This window comes from Rhamphochromis sp. 'chilingali', assembly GCF_963969265.1.
Source record: "Rhamphochromis sp. 'chilingali' genome assembly, chromosome: 10".
In the NCBI taxonomy this organism is placed as follows: domain Eukaryota; kingdom Metazoa; phylum Chordata; class Actinopteri; order Cichliformes; family Cichlidae; genus Rhamphochromis; species Rhamphochromis sp. 'chilingali'.
The window spans coordinates 24,686,353-24,709,890 of NC_137937.1; the positions used below are offsets into that span (position 1 = coordinate 24,686,353).

A 23,538-nucleotide genomic window follows, 5' to 3' on the forward strand; every position below is an offset into this window, starting at 1 on the left:
GCATGTCTGATTTGGCAGATTCTTTACCCTGGATGCACTTCCTGACACATCCCAGAGAGATGTCTTCTCCTAAGACTGAACAGGGATGTTTTGCTTCTTAGATAAATATGTAAACCACGCACGCACCACATAGCCACAAATTTTCTACGCAATACAGTACCACAGCTTAGGATAAACTAGTAATATGACATAACATGCGCAAAATAAAATGCGCGTGTTGGAGTATTTACGGTAATCGAGAGGGGAAACCCCAGCATCTGATTGGTCGAGCGGCCGGGTTCTTCTACAGCGTTTCCTCTCCTCGCGACTCAATCTGGTGTATGTGTGCTGGCAGGCAGGCTAATCCCAGGGTCAGTCCACAGAAGTTAGGCACAGCGAATATCATAAGAGTTGTGCCTAACAGACATTGAACGGCAGTATTATATTACTCAAGAGCAGGTAAGCGGAGTCGTTGTTCTCTAAATTGTAGAAAGTGTGTGTCATTTGAGAACTTCCTGCTTACTGAGCCAAGAGAGATGGCAGCAAGCAGGGCTGTGATGAGTAAGTGACTGCATTTAGCTAAGTCATCCGAATAAAAAGTGCCTAGTGTCGGTGTGCTTAATCAGTTTAGTAGCTTCAGACATTAAGACTTAGGTGACAGAGGTGTTCAAATGACGACACCCTCTGCTTTATTTTAACTTAAAGTTAGCAAAAGGTTAGCTTTTAGCTCCTGTGGTTGTGAGGCTAATGGCTTGCAGTTGTGGTGGATATCAGTTTTTGGGGGGTTTTGTTTTTGAAAGATCTCCAACATGTTATAAGGTCACATTTGGCATTTGCCCCCAATTATCTTCTCATTCCCTTGAGTGTTAAAGCTTGGGACAGTTGAGTATTTCCTTGCCTTTTATTGCAGGTTCTGCTAATATTTAACCTCCACCGGTGGGTTTTTTACGTTCAGTGATCAGACACACTGACAGGGTGAGTGAGAAAGACTGAGAACAATAACCTGTTAGTAAGGCCACACCTAACAGCTGTGTTAAGTCTGTCTGGTCACTTGAGGAAACTAATAACCTAAAGTATCATCTGTCTTCAAACCACTTTACCCTGATCATGTGAGACCATAAAAGATTTACACTTAAAATCATGCATGTGGGTGAGATTCGGAGCTTGAAAAAAGGTGCCCAGTGTGCACAAGAGGGTGGATACAATGCATGTTATTACATTATGACTGGTTTAGTTAACACAGTTGTTGTTTGCACCAGTTATTATTCCAGAACCAATAAGAAAAGATTTATTAGCAGTTTAAATTGTACTGCCTTATTTGTCTCACCTGTTTACAAAGAAATTAAATTACCAGTACTCCACAGGAAGACAGATGGCAAGTGAGATGCCTGATTTTGAATGGCATTTAATTAAACGTTTCTAAGTTATGGTTTCTAAACTTACAGAGCATCTGTATCTAGCTGCAGTACTGGTGAGCTCATGCTGTACATTTTCTGATCTCAGCACAATTTTGCTATCATTTTGATTCCCATTTAGAGCAGTCCAGGTGCATAATTATAGGCAGGTTTCTTGTCTCCATTCATACTCTGTTTGCAGACAATTACTCCTACAAAAAGTCCCAAGCACTTTCTGGCTGTAATGGTGTGCATTCATGCTCTGTGTTACAATAATGATGCGAAGCTGGCACATGTACAAAGATTACCTTGTTTGCTACAAATGGAAAAATTATTTGGTATCTACACCACATCAAATATTATCCTTCCCATTAGCCGTGGCCTTTTTTTGCTTCTGAAAGAGGTCGCAAACCTAACCTAACAAGAAAAGATCTTTGTACAGTTTGAGTCATAAAGACTGACATTTCACAGACGCTGCATCGAGACAGCTTCCTCTTTGATATCAAATCAACAGATCATTAAAATGTCTGCTGGTTGTTGGAGCTGCTTATGCAGTCTGCCGCTTTAATGCTGCTTTCTAAGCAGCATCTCGTCCAGCTGGCTCCACTTGTTGTTTCCTTCATCCAGACATTATGGTCAAATAGAGGGATACATAATTCAGTGTGAAGTGCTTGAATTTGTTGATCAGAAAAGGATAGGCTAATTTGCTTTTCAGTTGTTTTCTTGTTTTGATATAGCTGCTCATCAGCATAGCATATTGTATTTTTAATATTTGTTTAGCTTAATACAACTTAATTTTGTGTTGGTAATTTTTAATTATGATCAAATGTGGATGAACAAGGAAAGGAAGGAGGCAGGATAATACTGACCGCACACATGAGTGCCTTTTGTCATATTAACTGACACCAACTTTGTTTTTTTGCCAGCTGAGCTCAGCTGCATGTTGTTCCAGGCCGAGAAATGAATACAAATTCTATTTCAAGCCTCACTGGGATTAAATTGCAATGGAAAAATGCATTTCAGTTTAGTATGTTTTTTGCAGAAATGCAAGCCTTGGCTGCTTATTTAAAAGGAACTGATATAGAAACTGCAATGTTGTCAAATTGCATTTCCTGTGACATTAAGGAAGGCTAACAGGAATTTTGCTAGATACAAAAAAATTGTAAGAAGTGGTTTACATCTCTTTTAACATCTTCACAAAATTTAAAGAAGTCCAATCGCTTTCTTTCCAAGTTCTTTACTGGGGTTTTTTTTTGTCTGCTTTAGTCTAAAAGTAGTGAAAATCTTTGCATTCCTTCTTGTTTGCAGTCCACATGCCAGGTCATTTCTGCAGTTATTAGTTGGAGTCTTGCTTTCTGTCATGCGATCCCTGTTGTTTGTCTGTCTTTCCCATCGGTCCATTGCTGGATGATTTAAAAATTTTAACTCTGTGGTGAGAAGGAACTTTTAAACCCATATGCTCCTGCTAGGGCTTTAAGGTCATCCTCACAGTTACTGCTGGTTCAGCCCAGATCTCGACTGAAATCTAGAGGTGATCGATCGTTTGCTCTAGTTGCACCAGAGCTGTGGAACAATCTCCCGATTGGCATCCGGGCGTCTGATTCTATTCATTCTTTTAAATCACAGCTAAAAACATATCTTTTTAAACTTGCCTTTTCTACCAGTTAAATGCTGGCTTGCTTGCAGTGACCTATTGACCTATTGTATTAAATTCTCTGCTATCTTTCCATTATTGGTGTCTTTTATCATGGTGGTACAGTCTTACCTTGCTATAACCTATGTGCTGCAGTTTACTCTTATTGGTGGCTTTTATCTGTGAGCATAATTCGTTACCTTTATGTATTTGATGTTAATGTGTGAACTGTTTTATTTTTTTATTGTTTTATGTAAAGCACTTTGGTATGCCCAAGGCTTTTAAATGTGCTCTATAAATAAAGATTGTTGTTGTTGTTGTGATGCCATAGCGATTTATCTTGTTCTGTGTCTTCATGCAGAGCTCATCACGAAAGGGATTATGACAATCTGTCAAAGCTTTGTTTCTTAGAGCGCACACTAAATCGCTTCAGGCCACGTCCAGATTAATGTTGGCCACTGCTTCCAGCATTTGTAATCCTCAAGTGCTGTCCATGCACACAAAGAGGATTCATTGGCTACTGTGAATAGGTGTGTGTGTCTGTAAGCTGACAGCACTGACTGCGGTTAGCTTTATAACGTATTAAGATGTGATAATCTGATACTGTCATATTAAAAGGCTTTGGTAACAGTGCACTGCACGGTTTGACTGTCAGAAACAAGAATAATTAATAGTAAGTCTTTGACTCTAACCTGCCAAAAAGCCCAAATGGTAATGCACCATGTAGACAGTTAAGACTTAACAACTTAAAATCTGAAATGTGTCACCATGGTGATGTAATCACTGTGCTGCACATCAATACTTTTGTCAGTAAAGCTATAATCATTTCTACAGCCAGGTTGTGCATATCATTTGCACATGGTCAGTATTTTTTCATCTTTCCCTGTCTTGTCTCCCTCAGAAACCAGTGGATCTTCTAGAAAGCACCAGTGGACCCACACCGGTGACTGTCTACCATGTTGTCCAGATTAAGGACAACCTGGTCTCTGAGGCCATGCATCTCTCTTTGCAGATGGGTCCACACCAAAGAAAAGGGCAAGCCCCTCATGCTCAGCCCTCGCACCAACAAAGTAGGTGGACCTACCTTGTGTTGGGGTTTTAAGACACGGTGACAACAGCCCGTTTTTGTCTTGATCAATGTTAATTATGTCATTATGTGAAGAAGGATTATTTTTCTCTGTGTGCCTGGACAGAAAATAACTATAATGAATTGTTGAAATGTTATTGTTTGGTTACAGTGTCCAGAAATGAGTAGAAATTTACTGCAAGATGTCATAACAGTGGTTATAATGTAATCTTTTAAATTTTAGGCCTGTATATTTTCCACACGTTTAAATGCCATAGTCTATCCCACTGCAGATGCCAATATCTGTTTATATCTCAGACAATAGAATAGTGGGGAGCTAAGCTTGTGTGTGACTGATATAAACTGGCATAACCATTTTTAGTAGTCTGCAACCAAAATACAAAAGTTGTAAAAGAAGTTTATGCTTCAGTTATTTGTATTCCCATATCTGTAGCTATTGACTATTTATGATGAACGGTGCCTGTCTAGCACATTGTTATTTGGCTGCTTTCTGAATTTTTCTTTAAGGTGTTTGTGATTTTCGCTGTCTGTTTTAAAATGCTCACAGCAGGGTATCTAGCAGTGCGCATACAAGTGAGACAATTACAGTGTCGTGTATTTGCTAAATTGAAATGATGCTGTGAAGCATTTGGCTTGGAGGGTTTGATTTTTCAGGAGGTTTGCCAACTACTGAGAGTTACAAGTGATATTTGTAACATGTACATTTTGCTGCTTGAGGTGATTTGACCTTTTGCTAAACTTAGCCCATACCAGATAAATATAGAAATTCCAACCTACATGCAAACTGGACACAGACCAGCTGACCAGTGGTCCCACAAACTGGGGTTTCAACTACTGTTTTTTCAGCCATTTTTTGAGCTCCTGCATAGCTCCATGCTTGATTTAATAATGGTTTGTAAAAGCAGGCTTGCAATGAAGACTGTATATAGAAAAACACTGATATAAAAGGCCTATAGAGCTGCTTTCAGGTCTGTCAGTACTCCCCTCCTCCCTGACTACCTCACAATACAACTAGCAACCATACCAACCAAGCACTGCCAGACAATATATGGCATGCTGTATTCTAAAGTTAAAGGCATGGGCAAAATGACTGTAATTGGCACCTATTAAAAATCCTGAGTGGGAGTCCGAGAGTTTGCAGGCATCCAGGAAAAGGACACCCACATACATAACTGAGATAATAAGTAAACAGCATTAGATAAAACTTTAAAATCCATTTATTTATTTGCTCAAATTAAAATTATTGCATTATAGTAAATTCTCTACAAATTGAGTTTATGTACTTGCACTCAAGAAAGAGGCACAAACCTAATTCCATGGTTTGGTTCGGCATTTTTTTAAAAAAAAATTTTTTTTAAAGTCAACTTGAAATTCTTCTTGCATTAAAAGTCTCAGTTTCTAAACGAGAACATGCCAGCTGGTTCTAGATTACAAATATAAGAGCAGTACTTGATGTGACTTGCATCAGCAGTGTACTGTAGCAGTAAAGGTCACTGTGTTTGAAATGTAGTCTGGTATGACTGTTAAAAGGGCTAGGATCTCAAATTCCTTCACCCTAAATGTAGGGTGAGCTGTGCAGGGAAAGTGTTCACTGTACAGAATGTATTAATACCTTTATCCAGTATATTCCTGTCTTGGAAGTGTTGAAATTGCATTTCTAAAGTGCTAATCATGGGCTTGCTCAAGATGGTCTTTCATAGGGAAGTGCTCAGCTCCTGAAATCTTACAAAAATGTTACTTTCAATTTTATGCAAAAGGACAAATGCTAGATTAAGGTGTTTGCAGCATGTGGCATTGCGCTGAAAGGAACTGATTGGTAGAGCTGTGTGAAGTGAAATGCTCTATCAGCATGACTAAGCATTTTTCGAGGGGAGCCCAGCATTCATCATTCTGACAAAATAATCCGCCCCCTTCTGCAGCCCCAGGCATGGCGGCCTCTTTGTTACGCCCATATTTCAGTCGGATAGGAGCTTGTACACTGCAGGGACATGCAAACACATTGCATCCACCTCTCACCTCCCCCATCCTCTCATTTAAAAATTGGGGTGTTTCAGCCCACAGTGGTCTTCATTGGTTTCTTTGAGGCTACTCCTCCTCCTCCACTACTACCCCCACTCTCCGTCCGTCTTTGTCCTGCTGCAAAATTGCTTTCGTTTTGTTTTTCTTCATTCCGTCAGCCTGAATTTATTTCTGTAAATGCTGAAAAGGTAAACTCAGTTAAAGGTCCCATAATGAGGCAGTGCACCGTCTAAACAAACTCCATTACAGTACATGAACAGTTAGTCCAGAAACTGCTATATTTTATAAAGAACAGGACAGAAATGTGGTATGCCTTAGCCATGAGTAGGGGGATGGTTGACATAAACAAATAAAGCCCTGCCCCCAACTACAGGTTGCAGGAGGAGTCCTGTTTTTTATGGTTTGCCAGTAAATTTCACAAAAACGGTCCTGTTAAGAAATGGCTACAGCAGACTTTGATGCGTTAGTACTTTTAGCGTCCCAAGTAGAGGTTGATAATAGACGCAATATACAGTAGTGTGCAAAAATCTTGACTCACCCATTATTTCTTAATATTTTGCTAGAAAAATGGGAACTAGGTGGAGCAATTTATTGAAGCAAGTGCAGATTTATATGAACATGTCTTATAAACACAAGGCCACCTTTTATTCTATAATACAGGCTGAACTCTCAGACAAGTTTTCTTTCAATTTCTTTAAGTAGTCTGAAGAATGAAAACAACCCTGACCACACACATTAAAAATACCCCTCATATTATTCATGAGAGTGCAGGCAGGGTCGAGCGGGTGGAGGCAAGTGTCAGAGGTGATTTGTGACAGAAGGATAGCAGTAAGAGTGGAAAAAGATGGTGGTGAGACCTGCTGTGTGTGGTTTGGAGACGGTGGCAGTCAGGAAAAGAAATGCAGAGCTGAAGAAGCTAAAATGTCATGTTTTTGTGTTCCTCCACAGGGTATGGCCTTTTCCCTTCAGGAGCGTCAGATTTTGGGGATACATGGTCTGCTGCCTCCCAAAGTGGAGACTCAGGAAATTCAGGCCCTGCGCTTTCAGAAAAATCTCAAAAAGCTGCACGATCCCCTGGAGAAGTAAGGATGCATTTTTCTTGTTGTACTGGAAAGCGTAAACATGTTTTTAAATAAAAACCGAGCATTTGTCTTCCTGTACACAGCTTAACTTTTCTTTTTCCATACAGGTACATCTACCTGATGGGCATCCAGGAAAGGAATGAGAAGCTTTTCTATAGGGTGTTGATGGAAGACATAGAGGAGCTGATGCCGATTGTTTACACTCCCACTGTAGGGCTTGCCTGTACGCAGTATGGACATATCTTTAGAAGACCAAAGTAAGGCCTTAGCAGATAATTTGAGTTTTTAATGTAGGTTTTGTTGCTCCAGTTCTACACAGCCAGGTATTTTGTCGCTGGGAGGAAATCGTCCAGAGGTGTGCAGAAAAGCTTGATATGGAAGAGAAGAGAGATTGCTATATGTCTTGACACAGCATATTGACAGCCAGTTCTGAAGGCTATATCCTTACAAGGACAAATAATACTGTGTTCATGTCTGAGATTGTCTATCCAAATATGGCTAACACAGCTCTTATCTTCAGTCTAAAGGAGCAGGAATGTTATGTATGCAAGATCCTATTGATTCTTCTAAAATTAGGACAGAAGCTCCTTTCAGGCGAGACCTTTGAGACCTTACCAAGTGAAGGGAGACCTGCTTTAGTCAGGAAAAGCTCTTACGTGTTTTATTTTTGATGGCAGGCGTATTGAATCTTATGCACATAATGTTAAAAAGTGGTTTTATGCTGAAGATGCATTTTCTTTTTCTGCTTAGTTAAAGTTAGGATTTAATCACGATTGCTGCAATAGCTAAACTGTCATCCTGTTTATCTCTCTAGAGGCCTGTTTATCTCCATTCTGGACAGAGGACATATCCGCTCCATCCTTGACAACTGGCCAGACACTAATGTTGCAGTAAGTCTCAAAATCCTCACTATAGTAAAACCTTTTCAGATATTACATTGGAAAAAAAGTCTAAAAATATGTCATAAAGATATGACAATTGCTTATAAATATGTCAAATTTTAATCTTCAGTTTTCCAACTAATGTGCTTCCTCCATCTCTTCTTTGTGTAGGTAGTAGTAGTAACTGATGGAGAGCGTATCTTGGGATTAGGGGACCTGGGTGTTTATGGAATGGGAATACCTGTTGGGAAACTTTGCCTGTACACTGCCTGTGCTGGCATCAGACCTGAGAAATGTCTCCCTGTGGTGATCGATGTTGGGACGGATAACGAGGTAGGAAGGCTAGGTGTTGGTTTTTTGTTTTGTTTTTTTTCTTTCTGTTTATTGCATGTGTGAGAGAAGAGAAATATAATAACTGTGTTTACTTTGGCTTCTCATGGTTGCCCTTGTCCTCCCGTTAGACTCTCCTTAAGGATCCGCTTTACATGGGGCTGTACCAGAAGCGAGACCGCTCCCAAGCATATGACGATCTCATTGATGAGTTCATGGAAGCTGTCGTGGACAAATACGGGCAGGACACGCTGATCCAGTTTGAAGACTTTGGGAACCACAACGCGTTCCGCTTCCTTAGAAAGTACAGGGAGAAGTACTGCACCTTCAACGATGACATCCAAGGTTCACACATAACCCCTGACACAGCACTTTGAGACTACTGTAGTTAAATAGGTGCAGATAATGTCTACCTTGTTGTATGACTCTGTCGTCCTAATTCACATTCAGGTTACACCACACAAAGTGCTTAACTTACAGTTTTATGTTTATGTATTTTTCCAGCTGATTCAAAGGCTCAAAGTTGAGCAATATTTACAGATCGGAGTATTTCCTAAGAACAGTTCTATAAGATTTGCAAGTTTTAGGCCCATCCATACAAATGACTTACGGCCTTAACTGTTAAGTTACTGGAGCTGTTTCTAAAAGGATCGCTGCTTTATTAGAGTCCACCTGAAACTCAATGTAAATTTTTATTGTTGGATTAAATTACTGTGGAGCATTTCAGAAATCATCTGTTGTGAGTGATGCTGAAATAAGATGCATTCATGAGCTGTTTTCCTTGAAAATCTTTCTGATTTTAGACAAATTATCATGAGTGTTTGGATGTCTTTGAGGCAGAGACTCGATTGTTTACTCTTCTGTTTGTCTACATGTTTCCAGGCACTGCGTCTGTAGCTCTTGCCGGTCTGTTAGCAGCTCAGAGAGCAGTTGGCAAACCCATCACTGAACACCGGGTGCTGTTCCTGGGAGCAGGAGAGGTAAGCTGATATTCATCCTTTTAATCAATTGAACTTCTCAAGATTTTCTTTGTTTTTTTGTTCTCTTGACTTTGCTATATGAAAGTTACGTATTTGAAAATGGCAAAAAAGGCACAATTGGAAGAAGCGTACTGTTCCCGACTGACCACAAACAGAACAAAAAACCTGAGGAGTTGCTCCATTGTCTATTTAGAGAATAATCGTTCATGTTTTCTTTGTGTAAATTTTTTTGTGTTTTTATTTTGTTTATTCATTCTTTTATTTATTATTTGGTAGGCTGCCCTTGGAATTGCCAATCTGATTGTGATGGCCATGATGGAGACGGGAATGACCCAAGCTGAGGCCAGGAAGAAAATCTGGATGTATGATAAAGATGGCTTACTTGTAAAGGTAAGTGTGTGACACAGGAATTTATAATAAGAAAATGATACAATTTTGTCTACTTTCCTGGCTGGTCCACGGTCTAAACAGTCAACGGCATTTTCACTGAACAAGTGTTTATTAGTAATTGTGTCTAATGTGTCACATGTGACTCCAGGGCAGACAGCAGGGAACTGACTCTAACCAGGAAGCATTTACCCATGAGAGTCCAGGGGATGTACAGAGCTTCCTAGATGCTGTCAATGCCATCAAACCTACAGCTATCATTGGTGTGGACCTTTAATTTATTTATTTATTTTTTTGTATTCATATAATTGTAGCCTTGTAGCACTGCTTGCCAACCAGAAAGAATTATACAAATATCTATTTTATTAAAATATTGTTTGTTAATAATAAACAATAAACTCAGTCAGTTACAAAAAGGTTGTAGTCTTATTTCAGACCTTCTTTGAACAGTAATAATAAATCAGTCTCTCCTTTTTTCCAGGTGTGGCAGGAGCTGGACGTCTGTTTACCCATGATGTCATCAAGTCCATGGGAACCCTGAATGAACGGCCAATCATCTTTGCCCTGAGCAACCCAACCAATAAAGCAGAGTGCACAGCAGAGGAGGCCTACACTCTGACAGATGTACACATTTTTTTTTCTAGGCTTAACTTTTTTCCTCTTTTTTGTCTTTTTTGACAAACTCTTAAGTTATGCATTCAGATTGTGTTTTTCCTACCTCATCACCTCTCAAGATTTGTTTCTGTGTCTCACAGGGAAGATGTCTTTTTGCGAGCGGCAGCCCTTTCGGTCCAGTGACTCTGAGCGATGGTCGCGTCCTTACACCAGGACAAGGGAACAACGCTTACATTTTTCCAGGTGAGAGGGGGAAAAAAAATTGATTATTCATTATTTACAATAAATGCAGCACTCTTAAGATGGTATGAATTGCATTACATCCTGCAAATTTGAATGCAGTATGTTGTAATTGGTCTTCATGCATTTCAGGCGTGGGCCTGGCTGTGATCCTGAGTGGAGTGAGACACATCAGTGACACGGTTTTCTTAGAGGCTGCCAAGGTCTGAAGACACTACTAAATATTTTTCTACCTGTTCTTTAAGTTCATCTTTAACTTTTCCCTCACTCCATCCTGTATTGTCTTGCTGACTCTTTCATGTATGCATATTCTTCATACAGTTTCTTCCCAAAGCCCATAACCACCCTTATATCCATCCATATATACATAACACTATTTATTACATATTTACTTTTTTACACTGGTTTGTATATTCGTACATTTTATATATTTTTTTCTCTGTTAATACTGTTCATATGTATATAGTGCTGCAAAACTGACCCCCCCAGCATGTTTGCACTGAGTAGGAGATGCTCTGTATCTCATTGTACAATTGTATAGTGACAATAAAGGCATTCTGTTCTTCTATTCTATATTCACTATATGCTCATCTCAGCCCTGTTTAACCCTTCGATGTCTCCTCTTCCCTCTCTTTTTAGACTGGCATAACAGATGAAGAGCTTCTCTTTGCTGGGCTGCATTTGATACATTAACACTAATCAGTGCAACAGATGATCACTGTGCTTTGTTGCCAGTGTTTTTGTTACTGTTCAGTGTCAGAAACACTGTGATTTGCATGGTGTTAATAGTACTAGAAGGGGTTTGATTACTTTTGTAATTACAACTGGCCAAAATCACATGACTAGTGTGGGTAGACAAACAGTAGTAGTAGTTTTGTCTGGTTTTTGTGACCTAGAAATTATTCTTTATTGTAAATGCAATCTTACGTTCCTTTCAGACACTTGCAGAGCAGCTGACAGATAAAGAGCTTGCAGAAGGCAGACTCTACCCTCCTCTGTCCAACATCAGGGAGGTCTCTATCCAGATGGCTGTCAAGGTAAGCCTCCTCCAGTTTAAATTTTGGTTATTGTCAAGGTCAGTTTACATATTAACAGTCTCCAAGAAATAATCTCTGTGTTCAACGGATTTTTTTTTTTTGAAAAAAGAAATTCATGCCCTGCAGCCGGACAAACCGTAACATAACCTATCAAACACTGTTCTCCTTTTGGTCAAAGTCATGTTGTAGTTCCTGTGTCACTCCTTACGTTTGGTCAGTGATAAATTTTCTCTTTCCCACTAAAGGTGGTGGAGTATCTCTATGCTAAAGGCATGGCGTTCCACTACCCTGAGCCAGTGGACAAGGACGCCTTTGTGCGGGCTACTGTCTGGAAGACCGACTATGAATCTTTCCTGCCGGACACCTATGATTGGCCAGGTGTCAACTTTAGCCCCAAGTCCATCTAGAAATAGGGCACACTCACTGTGGCTCATGTCATAATGGCCTTCTCTTCCTTTTTTTCCTGCTTTATACCTAATCACAGATTTTGTAAGATTGCCTTACTTTAAACATATGCTTAAAAATAGACCACAGTAGCCATGCTGCTACATTTTCACCAAACCAGTCTTATTGGATCTGTGAACAGTCAAAGTGGAAAGTGAAGAGAAGGGCATTGAAATGAGATCAGCCATTCTCATTTTAAATTACACTTCTCCATTATGTGCATAATGTAGAAACCTGCACAAAGCCAGATGGCCACCTGGTGGTGGAAATGGGCAGTGGTTACATCTATTTTCCATGCTGCTCCATCAAAAACTCAGCACTAAATTTGCATAAGTTTCATGAATTTTTTTTCCCATTAATTTTTAAGATGTTATTGTTTCACTGTATCTGTAATCTAATAATGACTAATCTGTCATTTTGTTGTGTACATTTCTGATATTTGCTGTCTTCAGTTAGCACGCACAAACTCCATTCTTTACTTGTACTCCGTCTTCTAGTATTCTTGCAAGCTTGCAAGAAATGACCTCAATTTCATAACATTTAGTAATATCCAGTATGTATTTGTGTATTGCCTTTGTCCACCTTAAATAAGGCTCTGGTCAGTTTTCCTCTTCTCATTAATACCCAGTATAAGACATCTAGCAGAGCAGAGGACTGAAGAGGAGAGCCTTTCTGTTAGAGGCAAACAAAGACCGATTCACTAAAATTGAGATTTTCTGAAGGGAAAATACATGAAAGTTATATATTTAAAAAAAAATGTAGGCAGACAACCTTTTAACATCCACTCCAGCCTTTTGTTTGTTTGATTAATTGTGTCACCTAATATTTATTTCTTTGAATTCATGTTTTTTTTTTTTTGTATTCAACTGTTTTGAAAAGCCTCTCTTCAACACTCCTTAAGGAATGGTCTCATGAAGAATGTATCCCATAAAATGAACAATTTTGCTTAAGTGTTATATGAATACTTAAGAAAATATGTGCAGTATATAATCATTAGATACTCATTTATGTTGTTAAATGAACTTTTTTGGTCTGATGCGCAGTGTGTGGCATTGAGGTATGTTGGTTTTACTACTATTGTTTCGTCTGAGCAGACTGTACAAACTCACAGGCCAAGCTTCTCTTCAGTGTTATGATCCACCACGAGGTTAAAACACAGGTTATGTATTCTAGCACAAGTGCTCCTCATGTAATAAGTCTTTTTTGACTCAGCCAAGTGATGTAAACTGTGAACTGTTTGAAAATATTATTGGGATTAGAAAATATTGACTGAAAAGCCCTGGTTGATTAAGTCCTTCGTACTGAATAGCAATGGTGCCTAAGCACTTATAGACTGGCAAAATATCTTTGTGATAAAGTGCAAGTCGGCTATACAGTGTACAAATCCACATGTCAGTTTGATGTACTGACCTAATACCAGTAGGACACACTGCTGACCGTTAACCTGCTGAGGTTCTCTGTTAGCGCTTTGTTTTTGCTCAGTTCTGTGACAGATTGCTGCATTGTAATAGCAAATAAACTAAAGGTATACCACAGTGTTTCATGTAAAATGCAGGATTCAATCTATGCTCTGATCATATTTCTAAGACTTTAAACTGCTTTATGACAGGGGCATTGGCAGCATTGCACATTGGTCTTCAGAGATGTGTGTAAAATGGAGATGGTTGACAGGTTAAAGAAAGAAAATGAGTATTTTAACAAGGAGAGGGCACCTACATCAGGATAGAAGTGCTTCATGGTTCATATGCAGTGAATGCTCCCTGTAACCATGCCAGCAAAAAGCCGCCTTCTTTTTTCCTTTAAATTGTCATCCATCGATTTACACTGTAAAACTTTAACTCAAGGGCCTTCCAACCGCATACATTTAAGTGCCTGCACAAATTACAGTGTCCCTTCATAGTCACTCCCATGCCTCATTAAGTTAACCATGCAGATAGCCACACTATAATTATTGACATTATTGTTTTGTTATGAAATGGTGTAACTGTAGCATTGAGCATACAGTGCTTTCTCTAATAAATGTTAGATTTAATGCAAACTTTTCAGTGGTTTAATGATATGTAAACACTGTAATGTCATCGGTGTGTTGCTCACGTGTTTGTTAAGATGTTGACTGTAATTGTCCAGTTTGAGGTTTTTGCTGTTTTGTTCGATGAGTGGTTAGTTCATGTGACTCTTAGTGGTTTCAGTATTCATAAGTATTCCCATGCAGTCTGACACTGATTTTTGGTGCAGTCATGTTTGTATACCAGAGTGCAGTATGTTTGTTTTATTATACTTGAGGTGTGAAAACTCCAGAATAAAACCTATTTTTACATCGGCTCCCTTGTCTTTCAATTTATTATTATTTTTTTAATCCCATTTATTTTTCTTCCTTTTCTTTCTTAACAGATTCATCTTTTAAACTGCTTTTAACAGGCAGTTTACTACAGTGACCTCCTTTTTGAACCCTTACTGAATTCTCTCTATATTCTCACTATAATTTAATCCTGCTGATACCAAAGTACGTTCGTCTAAACAGCTAGCTGTGTCCAGTTGTTAGGAGGACGATGCATGAGTCCGCTTTGAGTCAACAACTGGAATGTATTTTGTGGACCACTTAAAGAGGACACTAACAGTTTTCATGGCTGCATTACCGAATGCATCAAATTGTAAACATGCCAACTTACCAGCCCAGGACTGCATGCTGCTTTGAGAACAATAAGACTTGGATCACTACTGATCTTAACTGCTTAATAAAAAGAAGAAAGCTGAAAGAGGAGAACTGAGGAGAGTGCAGCCCGACCTAAGGGGGAAGCTGAGGAACTGCAAGGACTCCTACAGGAGGAAGCTGGAGGCTGAGCTCAAGCCGAACAACATAAGTGATGTGTGGTGTGGAAAGAAGATCTCTGGGTTTAAGGTGACAGCCAGCCAGTGAGCACTCTATGGAGAGAGCAAAGAGCTACACAGATTCTTTAGTTCACAGCTTTCTACTGCCTTCTCTACCACACACTGGCCTCCACGCTGCACTTCTTCAAGTGAATTCTGTAGATAACACCCCCACATCGGTTAAACACCTTCTGTTTGAGTGTGACTTCTGGCCAGATTAGGAGACAGCCTGAGAACCAAAGCAAGGCTGCTGGCCCTGACAGCATCAGGCCCGAGGCTGTGACGTCCTTTGTTTTGAAGAAGTACAGGTACATGGGCATCCATACTGACAACAAGCTGAACTGGAAAACCGATACAGAGGCTGTATACCAAAAGGGGGTGAGAAGTAAGCTGCAGAAATGATGGTGATACTCTTATCACTCAGTCGTGGTGGGCCCAGCACACTGCTGTGGTCTGCTGGAGGTGGGTTGGAGCTGGTAACACGGTAAACAATAGACTAAATACAGTGATCAGGAAGGGTGGCTCTGTGATTCACTGCAAAATGGACACTTCTGAAGCTGTGGTGGAAAGGAGGACACTGAACACTCTCTGCACCATTTACCGGACAGACCCTTTACAAAGAGGTCAAAAAGCGGTTTCCCATTCATTGTTTTGCTTTTATAGATATAGCAATTTTGCATGAAACAAAATCAGACTGATAAAAAATACAACAGATGAGTCTTTCACATTGAGCTCTGTGATTCCAACCAAAATCAAAACAAAAACAAACAAACAGCAGAAAATCAGGTTGGACATTAATAGATCAGAGCAGCAATGTCTTTCCGAAGGTTCTGTGAATGGGTACATTTTCAAAAAATAAAAAAAATGAATACATGTCCACGGATAAGCTTACAGAAAGAGTAGGAGATATCTACATAAGCTTTATATTTCAGAAGGAAGTGTTTGGTTGGATAAAAGAAACTTTTTTAACTTAATAAGAATTAAGAAATTTTGTGGAAGAGGTCATATTTTTACCCAGTTCAATTTCTCCCCGCAGTTTCCCCAATAGGATACAGAGGGAATATAACATCGTCTTTGATATGTGATCTTAAAATTACGACCAATCGTACCTAACCGGACACGTCACGCATCCTACGTCATCAGCGGGCGACAGTATTTTCATTGACATGGCATGCTTGCTACTGTGTGGCAGATAGTAAAAAACAGTTTTCTGTAACTCCGGGAGGATGACCATGGATTTGACTTTCCTCGGGACGGGCTCGGCGTACCCGTCCCCTCACCGCGGTGCCTCGGCTCTGGTGCTGCGGACGGACGGGGAGTGCTGGCTGTTTGACTGCGGAGAGGGAACCCAGATCCAGCTAATGAAGAGCCAGCTCAGAGCCGGTGTGCCACTTCAGATCCTCACACACACAGTCTGTCTGTCCTTTAAATATTTCTGGAAAAATAAAAAAAAGTTTTCCCCTGAATAAACTTCCTGTCATTGAAACAAATCTGTTCATGCCTTTCCATACCCCAAATCATTTGTTTGTAGGCTAATTAAGACTTCCTTTTATAAGTGCTCATAAATATGAAACAGACAAAACAGTGCACAGTGTTGTTTAGGAAAAGAAAAAAAAATTCCTCATCTCCATCTTGACATGAACCTGTTTTAAGTGCATATAGTTTAATTCAGTTTACAGCAAAATGCCCGACTTGATATGAAGGTGTAAAAATGTGATGTGCTTTTCACACAGGGCGAATCACCAAGGTTTTCATCTCCCACTTGCATGGAGATCACCTGTTCGGTTTACCTGGTCTCCTCTGCACTGTGAGTCTCAACACCAGCCCTGAATCTCAGCAGGACCTGAACTGTGTGGACATCTATGGGCCACGGGGTCTCAGACACTTTCTCAGAGTCACTCTTGGCATCACTGGATCACAGCTGCTCTTCCCTTACGCAGGCAGGTCCAAGGCCTGATAAATTGATCAGGCCCAACATTATGACCACCTGCCTGACGTTTGCCCCGGTTCTGCTGCCAAAACAGCCCTGACCCATCGTGGCACAGACTCCCCTAGACCACTGAAGGTGTGCTGTGGTGGCGTCAAGGTGTTAGTAACAGATCGTTTAAGTCCGTAACTTGCGAAGTGGGCATCCATGGATCAGATTCAATTGGATTGAGATCTGAAGAATTTGGAAACCAAGTCAACACATCAAGTGTGCAGTGCATATTATCCTGCTAAAAGAGGCCACAGCCAGCAGGGAATACCATTTCCATGAACTGGAAGCTCAATACAGAAGCTATATGGGTGTTTCCCAGGTTTTTTCATACACCCCCCCAGCCATCCACATGATGTCAAAGAACATATGATTCATCACACCAGGCCAACTTCGGTGGTCCAGTTCTGATGCTCAGATTCCTATTGTTGGCCCTATACACAGCCTTTGCTCCCCACGTGCATCAGTGAGCCTTGACCACCCATGACCCATATGCTGGTTCACCACTGTTCCTTACTTGGAGCACTTTTAATAGAAACTGACAAATGCAGACCAGGAACGCTCCACTGGAGCTACAGTTTTGGAGATGGTCTGACCTAGTCATCTAGCCATCACAGTTTGGCTCCCAAACTCACTCAAATCCTTACACTTGCCCATTTCTCCTGCGATTAACACATCAACTTTGAAGACAAAATGTTCAGCTGTTCCTTAATATATCCCGCTGATTACCATGTGGCATGATGGGTTAGTCAGTGTTATTGACTTCCCTTGCACGTGGTCATAATGTTATACCTGATTGGTGTATTGATACAAGATTGAAAGCATTCAATACAGGGGTTTAAGAACAAGCAGACGGTGTAGCTTGTTGTGGATGCTCTGTTTACTAGTTTCTCTGAGTCTGAATCTTGTTCCCTGGGCTATTTATAATTTGCTGCTGTTTTTTTTTAATGCAGCTGCATCATTTTAAAAAAGAATCTTTAAGAAACCTAGTAGATGGCTCAGATATGCTGCTTGATGAACACTGATCAAATAATTCAAGTTATACCTAAGTTATATCCTGGTTAAAGATATAATAGTTCACATCTTTTCTCTTGGTTTTTAGTGCATGAATTGGAGCCCACACCTGACCAGAGCCCAGAAGAAGGAAAACTTAACCCAGAGGTAAGTCGTTGATTTTGTTGTTTTGATGTTCCTGTGTTGTAGAATATCACCTCTCCCTGCTGTCAGTCCCTGTTTTTACTAAATGATGAAATCTGGAATTCATATTTTCTATTTAGAAAATGATAAAGATGTAGTGAAAGTTCCTAGTGATCTTATGGCCTCTATCAGTGGTCTTGTCTTTGTCCTTGTCCTGCTAGACCTCAGTGCAGCTTTCAGTACTGCTCATCACAACATTTTAATACAGACTTAAATACACCACTAGCTACACCAATCGTGTTGATCTGACAGAGTGTAAGTGTTATATTTGTGAGGACATTCACTGACAGTAATACCATCTTAAGATTCTTACCCCTAGGTTTAACTGTGTGCTAAACCCTCAATCTAAACCTAATTCCAACTTTTACTTTAAAAGTTGATCTTAGCCCTAAAAAAGACTTTGAAGAGGTATGAAAAAGTCTATGTTTGCCAAAAAGATTAAAAAAAATTCTCTTTTTGTGGGTTCATCATTTCATTTATGTTTTTATAAAAATATATATGATTTTCTGTCATGCAGGACAGTCATACTCTTCCTCCAGAGAAAGTGCATCTTCACAGCTTTCCTCTTTACATGATCACTTCCCTGTGTGTGATGTGTTTAGGGTCATCTTTAAATTGTAGCTTTTTTCTGTTTGTTTTTTTTTTATTACTGTGCATGATAGTTTAGTTGTTTATTTAAAAGACATCAGTGTGCAAATTGTTGCTGATATGCCTCCTTTGACTTGCGCTGGTACATGTTTGAGCATATCTCCTCAGCTCACCAGTTATGGCAGTTTCCACCTGAGCATTTACATTTTGTATTTTGTCCACTTGTATGCTGTTTTTTTCTGACGAATACTAGCACCTCTCTTGTCTCCCCAGATGGCAGCAGAGTGCGGTCCTCTCCATCCTCAGGAGCAACCAGGCAGAACAATCTCCTTGGATGTCTCCAGTGACACTTATCTTCTCTTTGAAGACCAGAAGTTTGCGGTCAAAGCCTTCAGGTTGTTTCACCGCATCCCTTCCTTTGGTTTTTGCATTCAGGAGCGAGATCGACCTGGAAGGTTGAAAACAGAACTGCTGAAGGAACTAGGTGAGAGGCATTTTCTGTTCTTTTAATATCTCTTCATTATTTGTGTAATATTAAAAATATAAATTCCCTGCATATAAAGTAGATGGAAATAACTGTCGTCACCAATTATTTATTAATGCAAGAAACAATTTCAGAAAAGCAACCCTTGCAGCTGGTCTCATTTTGTATCCTACAGGCCTGAAACCAGGCCCTCTCTATGGGCGCCTCAAAGCTGGGGAGTCAGTAACTCTTGAAAGCGGGCGTGTGGTGCAGCCTAGTGAGGTGCTAGAAGAAGCTATTCCTGGGAGGAAAGTCTGCATTTTAGGGGACTGTAGCTCGGTGCTTGGGGAAGGGCCGCAGAGGTTGTGCAGTGGAGCGGACATTCTGGTTCATGAGGCCACCCTTGGGAACGAGCACCGAGAGAAAGCAGTGGACCATGGGCACAGCACACCTGAGATGGCAGCGGCAGTAGCACGGGCTTGCTGTGCACGGAGGCTGGTGCTAAATCACTTCAGTCAGCGGTACAAACCCAGCGCCATGGTGAAGGAAGGAGATGAAGACCATGTTTCAGAGTTAAAGAGACAGGCTGAAGAGGCTTTGCAGGACACTGGGGTAGATGTGATTCTGGCAGAGGACTTTCTCACTCTACAGATCTCTCTCAGAAGATCAAGATAATAAGCAGCTGGTTTAGTGAGTATAAAGCTGGTAGTGTTTTTGGCTAAAAGCAGAGGAATTGTCTGTATATTTTATGATGTAAGGTGAAATTGTCTGCTCTTTGTCTAACTTGTTTTTATTTTATTAAAAGACAAATTAGTGAACTGACAAAAAAGTCAAGCTCAAGGTCCTCTTGTTTGCAATCTACGTTGATAATCTATATTATCATTAACTATTTTTCTATTTTAGGGAATTTTATTACCTGTAATACATGTTGGCTCTGAACCTGAGCTTGGCAATGGCAGTTTTTGCAGTGGCCAATATGCTTCATCTCAGGCTTGATTAATTTTCTTTATTCAAGTCTTATATTCTGGTTCCTAAAAGCAAAATTGCTGAGTGCCAATGTCACGTTGCAGTTAAATCACTGTCCTCCAGCAACTATATCACTGGTTGTGGAGGAATGTCTCTGTAAGGTTCTGGCTGAATATAAGTAGCTGTTGAGAATTTCTGTAGCTATTTTGCAGATTTTTAACAGTTAATTAATCAATGAATTACAATCAGGCAGTGAGTGGTTGCAAACCTGATCTTATATCAAGGAAGGAACAATTTTAAAAGAAAAAGACAGCAAGTTTATTGCACGCAGTCCCAATAATGTTGTTCATTATTCAATCTCTAGCCAGTTTTCCCTAGTGTGACTAGGAATAGTACTTTTTAGTGCTTTGCCTACAAAGTAAAGGTTGCACCTTTGTGTTGATTGGACAGCTTTTATTTTGTAGACAAATGTTTTCATTTACTACTTAATAGTTGACAAGTGTTTGCAGACATGTTGCTGTCTTCCATGCAAACTGTGGGCACCTGAAGCAATCTGATAGAGACCAAAGTAAGTGCAAAGTTTTATTTTGGTATAACACGTGGTTTGTGACCAATTTCACCCAGCAACAATCAGCAACCACTTGCTAACCAATCAGGCAATACATTTTCCCTACCAACCTGTGGTTGTAAGGATTTTAGGCTGGTTCAGATGGAACAGGCAGGTAAGCAGAACTTGAGCTGAGATTTTGTCAGTTTAAAGAATGGTTTTGGGGGGGCTGTAAATAATACTTGGTCCAAAAACTAATGACTAAAACTTTCTTTTTTAATATCACGAGGAATTTAAGCCTCAAGTTTTGTTAAACTGCCGCTCTCATGTAAAGAATAAACGTAATGATAAAGATGCAGCAGTAATCTTCGAACCTTTTCCAGAGCTTTATTTCTGGATCTGTACACAAGGTATTAAAGTACAACATAAAATACAAAATAATGTTTAACAAAAGAAAAAAAAAAAACAAAAAAAACTCAATGTTTATGTACAATTTTTATAAACAATAAAGATAGCTTCTTGAACATTTCTCATAGTGAAGTTTTTGATTGTCTATATTTCTGGATATACATTTTTAAGTTTTGTAGGTTTTTATTCACAAAGGTGTTTTTATTTTCATCAAAGGACTTTGTTTCCTTCTTCAAAACCACAACTGCTATATTTTTTTCTTTTTTAAACTTCAAAACACAATACAAAATATAAAATAAATTTGTTTAGTGCTTGCTTGCACACACAAGTCTCATACCAGAGATATCAATAAAATATCACATTTTCGAGAGTTCACAGGGTGGTGAAAAACCTACTTCTACTACTTAATGGCCTTTACATTCTGACAGTTTTTCTGAGTCTTTGTACAAACCACAGGTGAAATAAATATCACTGGACTGCTAAAGCTAGAAGAGCTTGGAGGACCTACTGCATTATGCACATTGCATTAAAAGAGAAACTAGCTCTCCACACACTTACAGCAGCAGCCATCCCGTTACCATCGAGACAAATATAGACGACGACAACATGTAAAAACTCTTAAGGAAAGAAACATGAGTGTCTTTTACACATGGCTGCATGTTTTGAATGCAAAAATTGCAACATTGAGTAATATCAATACGTCTTCGGGTAAAGCCGTTTTCAGTGGTACACTTGAAACAGGGCACAGCTGGCATGCGTGGTTTCAGCTGTGTCCTGGTGTCTGGGTGACTTTCCAAGGAGAGAAAAGAAATGAAAACACCAAGTCAACCAGTAAAATGCAAAACCCAAAATATCTGTACATATCTACAAATTATTGCCTTTCTGACAAGGAATCAAAGTAAAACCTTTTTATCAACACAGATTCACAAGTGTAAGAGGTCAGTTAATAGACTTTTTAAAGGCTATTTGCTAATTATTTACATGAAACACAGATGTGATTATCCTCTCTGACGCTGGCCGTTGAAACTGAACTGCTTGATTAAACTTAAGGATTATTAGGCATGAATGGACACAACAAACATGATGTACCCCTGAAACAAACTAAATAGTCATAGCACAATGCATAGATAAATTAAGTAAACACTACTACTGCATCCAATCAACTGACACTGACCTGCTAAACGTTTTACAACTCACAATTATGAACTTCAGTCAAGCGAAAAACAGCTCCATTTCTGCTACTAGGCTCCAAAATATTGTCAACCGGATTTCAAAAAGGCATAACTAGGCAGTACAGGCTAGGCAGAGGTTCAATACAAACTCAGAGAAGCTTTAAAAAAAAAAAAAAAATTAATAATAATAATAATAATAATAATACTGCTAGCAGGTTAGGGGGGAAAAAAAAAGAAAAAAAAAGGCGCTACTTGATTTAGGAACATATCCACTTAATTAGGACACACACACAGCTTAACTTGCCTAAGCGTAGCGTGAGTGAAAGCATGAACTGAAAGGGTGAAATAAAACTTTAGAATGAGAAAAGTATATGCAATAAATACATACTTTACTGTGTCGAGGTTTAAATGGCTATTAACCCAACCAGAAATCTTTGCATTGCAATATTGCTGTTATGGTTCGTTGATATTCTAGCAAGTAGCAGGATTTTAAAAATATATTTATATACTCAACAGTAAAACAAGGTGACTCCCAGTATATTAATTTGCGCCGGTATTTTTCAATCACCTATTTTAAAATGTAAAGAAAAAAACAAAACAAACAACAACAACAAAAAAAAACAAAAAAAAACAAGGCCATTCATTTGGGTTTGACTACATGGGCATTATTAAAAGGAAAAAAAAAAAAAAAAAAACTCCAGTATTGGCCACTTTGAACAAAGGTAAATAAGCAGACAGACTACAAAGCACAAGAGAACATAAAGAGAAGAAACCCAAACAAGATGGCCTTAGCAGCTTAAGCCACGACACTTCCTGGTTTCCAAGCTAATCTCCATGCTAGTGTTGCTCTTCGTACAGTTATGTATCCAGGTAGATTCAAATCATATAAAAACCATTTGCACAAGTTGGGTTACTGGAAAGTACCTGTAAACAAAAAAAAGAAAAAAAAAATAGTACCACCTTAAACAACAAATACAGGCAACTAAATGCTAACACCAGAGCTGGGGAAACTAAGTTTTTGGCAGCTAGAAGAATGGCAGGATAAGGTACTGAAGCTCTGAAGATGGTGGGTGTAGATGTGGAGGAGGAAGAGACACATCTCTCCTACTGCAGCCCCTGGGCCCTGCTGTACATGGACGTTACACATCTCAAGACCGCAAAACAAAAATAAAATAAATGGCTATATAAACTCTTGAGAGAAATCAAGATTTTAGTTCTATATGATAGACATCACTGATGTCATATT

At 39.4% G+C, this 23,538-nt stretch overlaps 2 protein-coding genes across 3 annotated transcripts; both read left to right on the forward strand.

The window, feature by feature from the left end:
- The first annotated feature begins 296 nt into the window (after positions 1-296).
- On the forward strand, positions 297-14,423 carry me2 (malic enzyme 2, NAD(+)-dependent, mitochondrial). Of its 2 annotated transcripts, XM_080893375.1 has the most exons (16): positions 311-438; positions 3,368-3,536; positions 3,908-4,076; positions 7,061-7,194; positions 7,302-7,451; positions 8,009-8,084; positions 8,247-8,408; positions 8,537-8,750; positions 9,288-9,385; positions 9,662-9,775; positions 9,924-10,035; positions 10,254-10,396; positions 10,528-10,630; positions 10,760-10,830; positions 11,566-11,664; positions 11,910-14,423. In XM_080893375.1, the coding sequence occupies exons 3-16, from the start codon at positions 3,963-3,965 to the stop codon at positions 12,069-12,071; spliced, it is 1,752 nt and encodes a 583-aa protein (XP_080749501.1). In that variant the 5' UTR covers positions 311-438; positions 3,368-3,536; positions 3,908-3,962; the 3' UTR covers positions 12,072-14,423. The 2 variants fall into 2 exon arrangements, with proteins under 2 accessions (XP_080749500.1, XP_080749501.1); XM_080893374.1 differs by lacking the exon at positions 3,368-3,536 and having other exon boundaries at positions 297-438.
- Positions 14,424-16,122: 1,699 nt separating this feature from the next.
- On the forward strand, positions 16,123-23,529 carry elac1 (elaC ribonuclease Z 1). The gene is made up of 5 exons (XM_080893972.1): positions 16,123-16,359; positions 16,710-16,916; positions 18,054-18,112; positions 19,010-19,220; positions 19,396-23,529. The coding sequence occupies exons 1-5, from the start codon at positions 16,203-16,205 to the stop codon at positions 19,872-19,874; spliced, it is 1,113 nt and encodes a 370-aa protein (XP_080750098.1). The 5' UTR covers positions 16,123-16,202; the 3' UTR covers positions 19,875-23,529.
- The last annotated feature ends 9 nt before the right edge of the window (positions 23,530-23,538 follow it).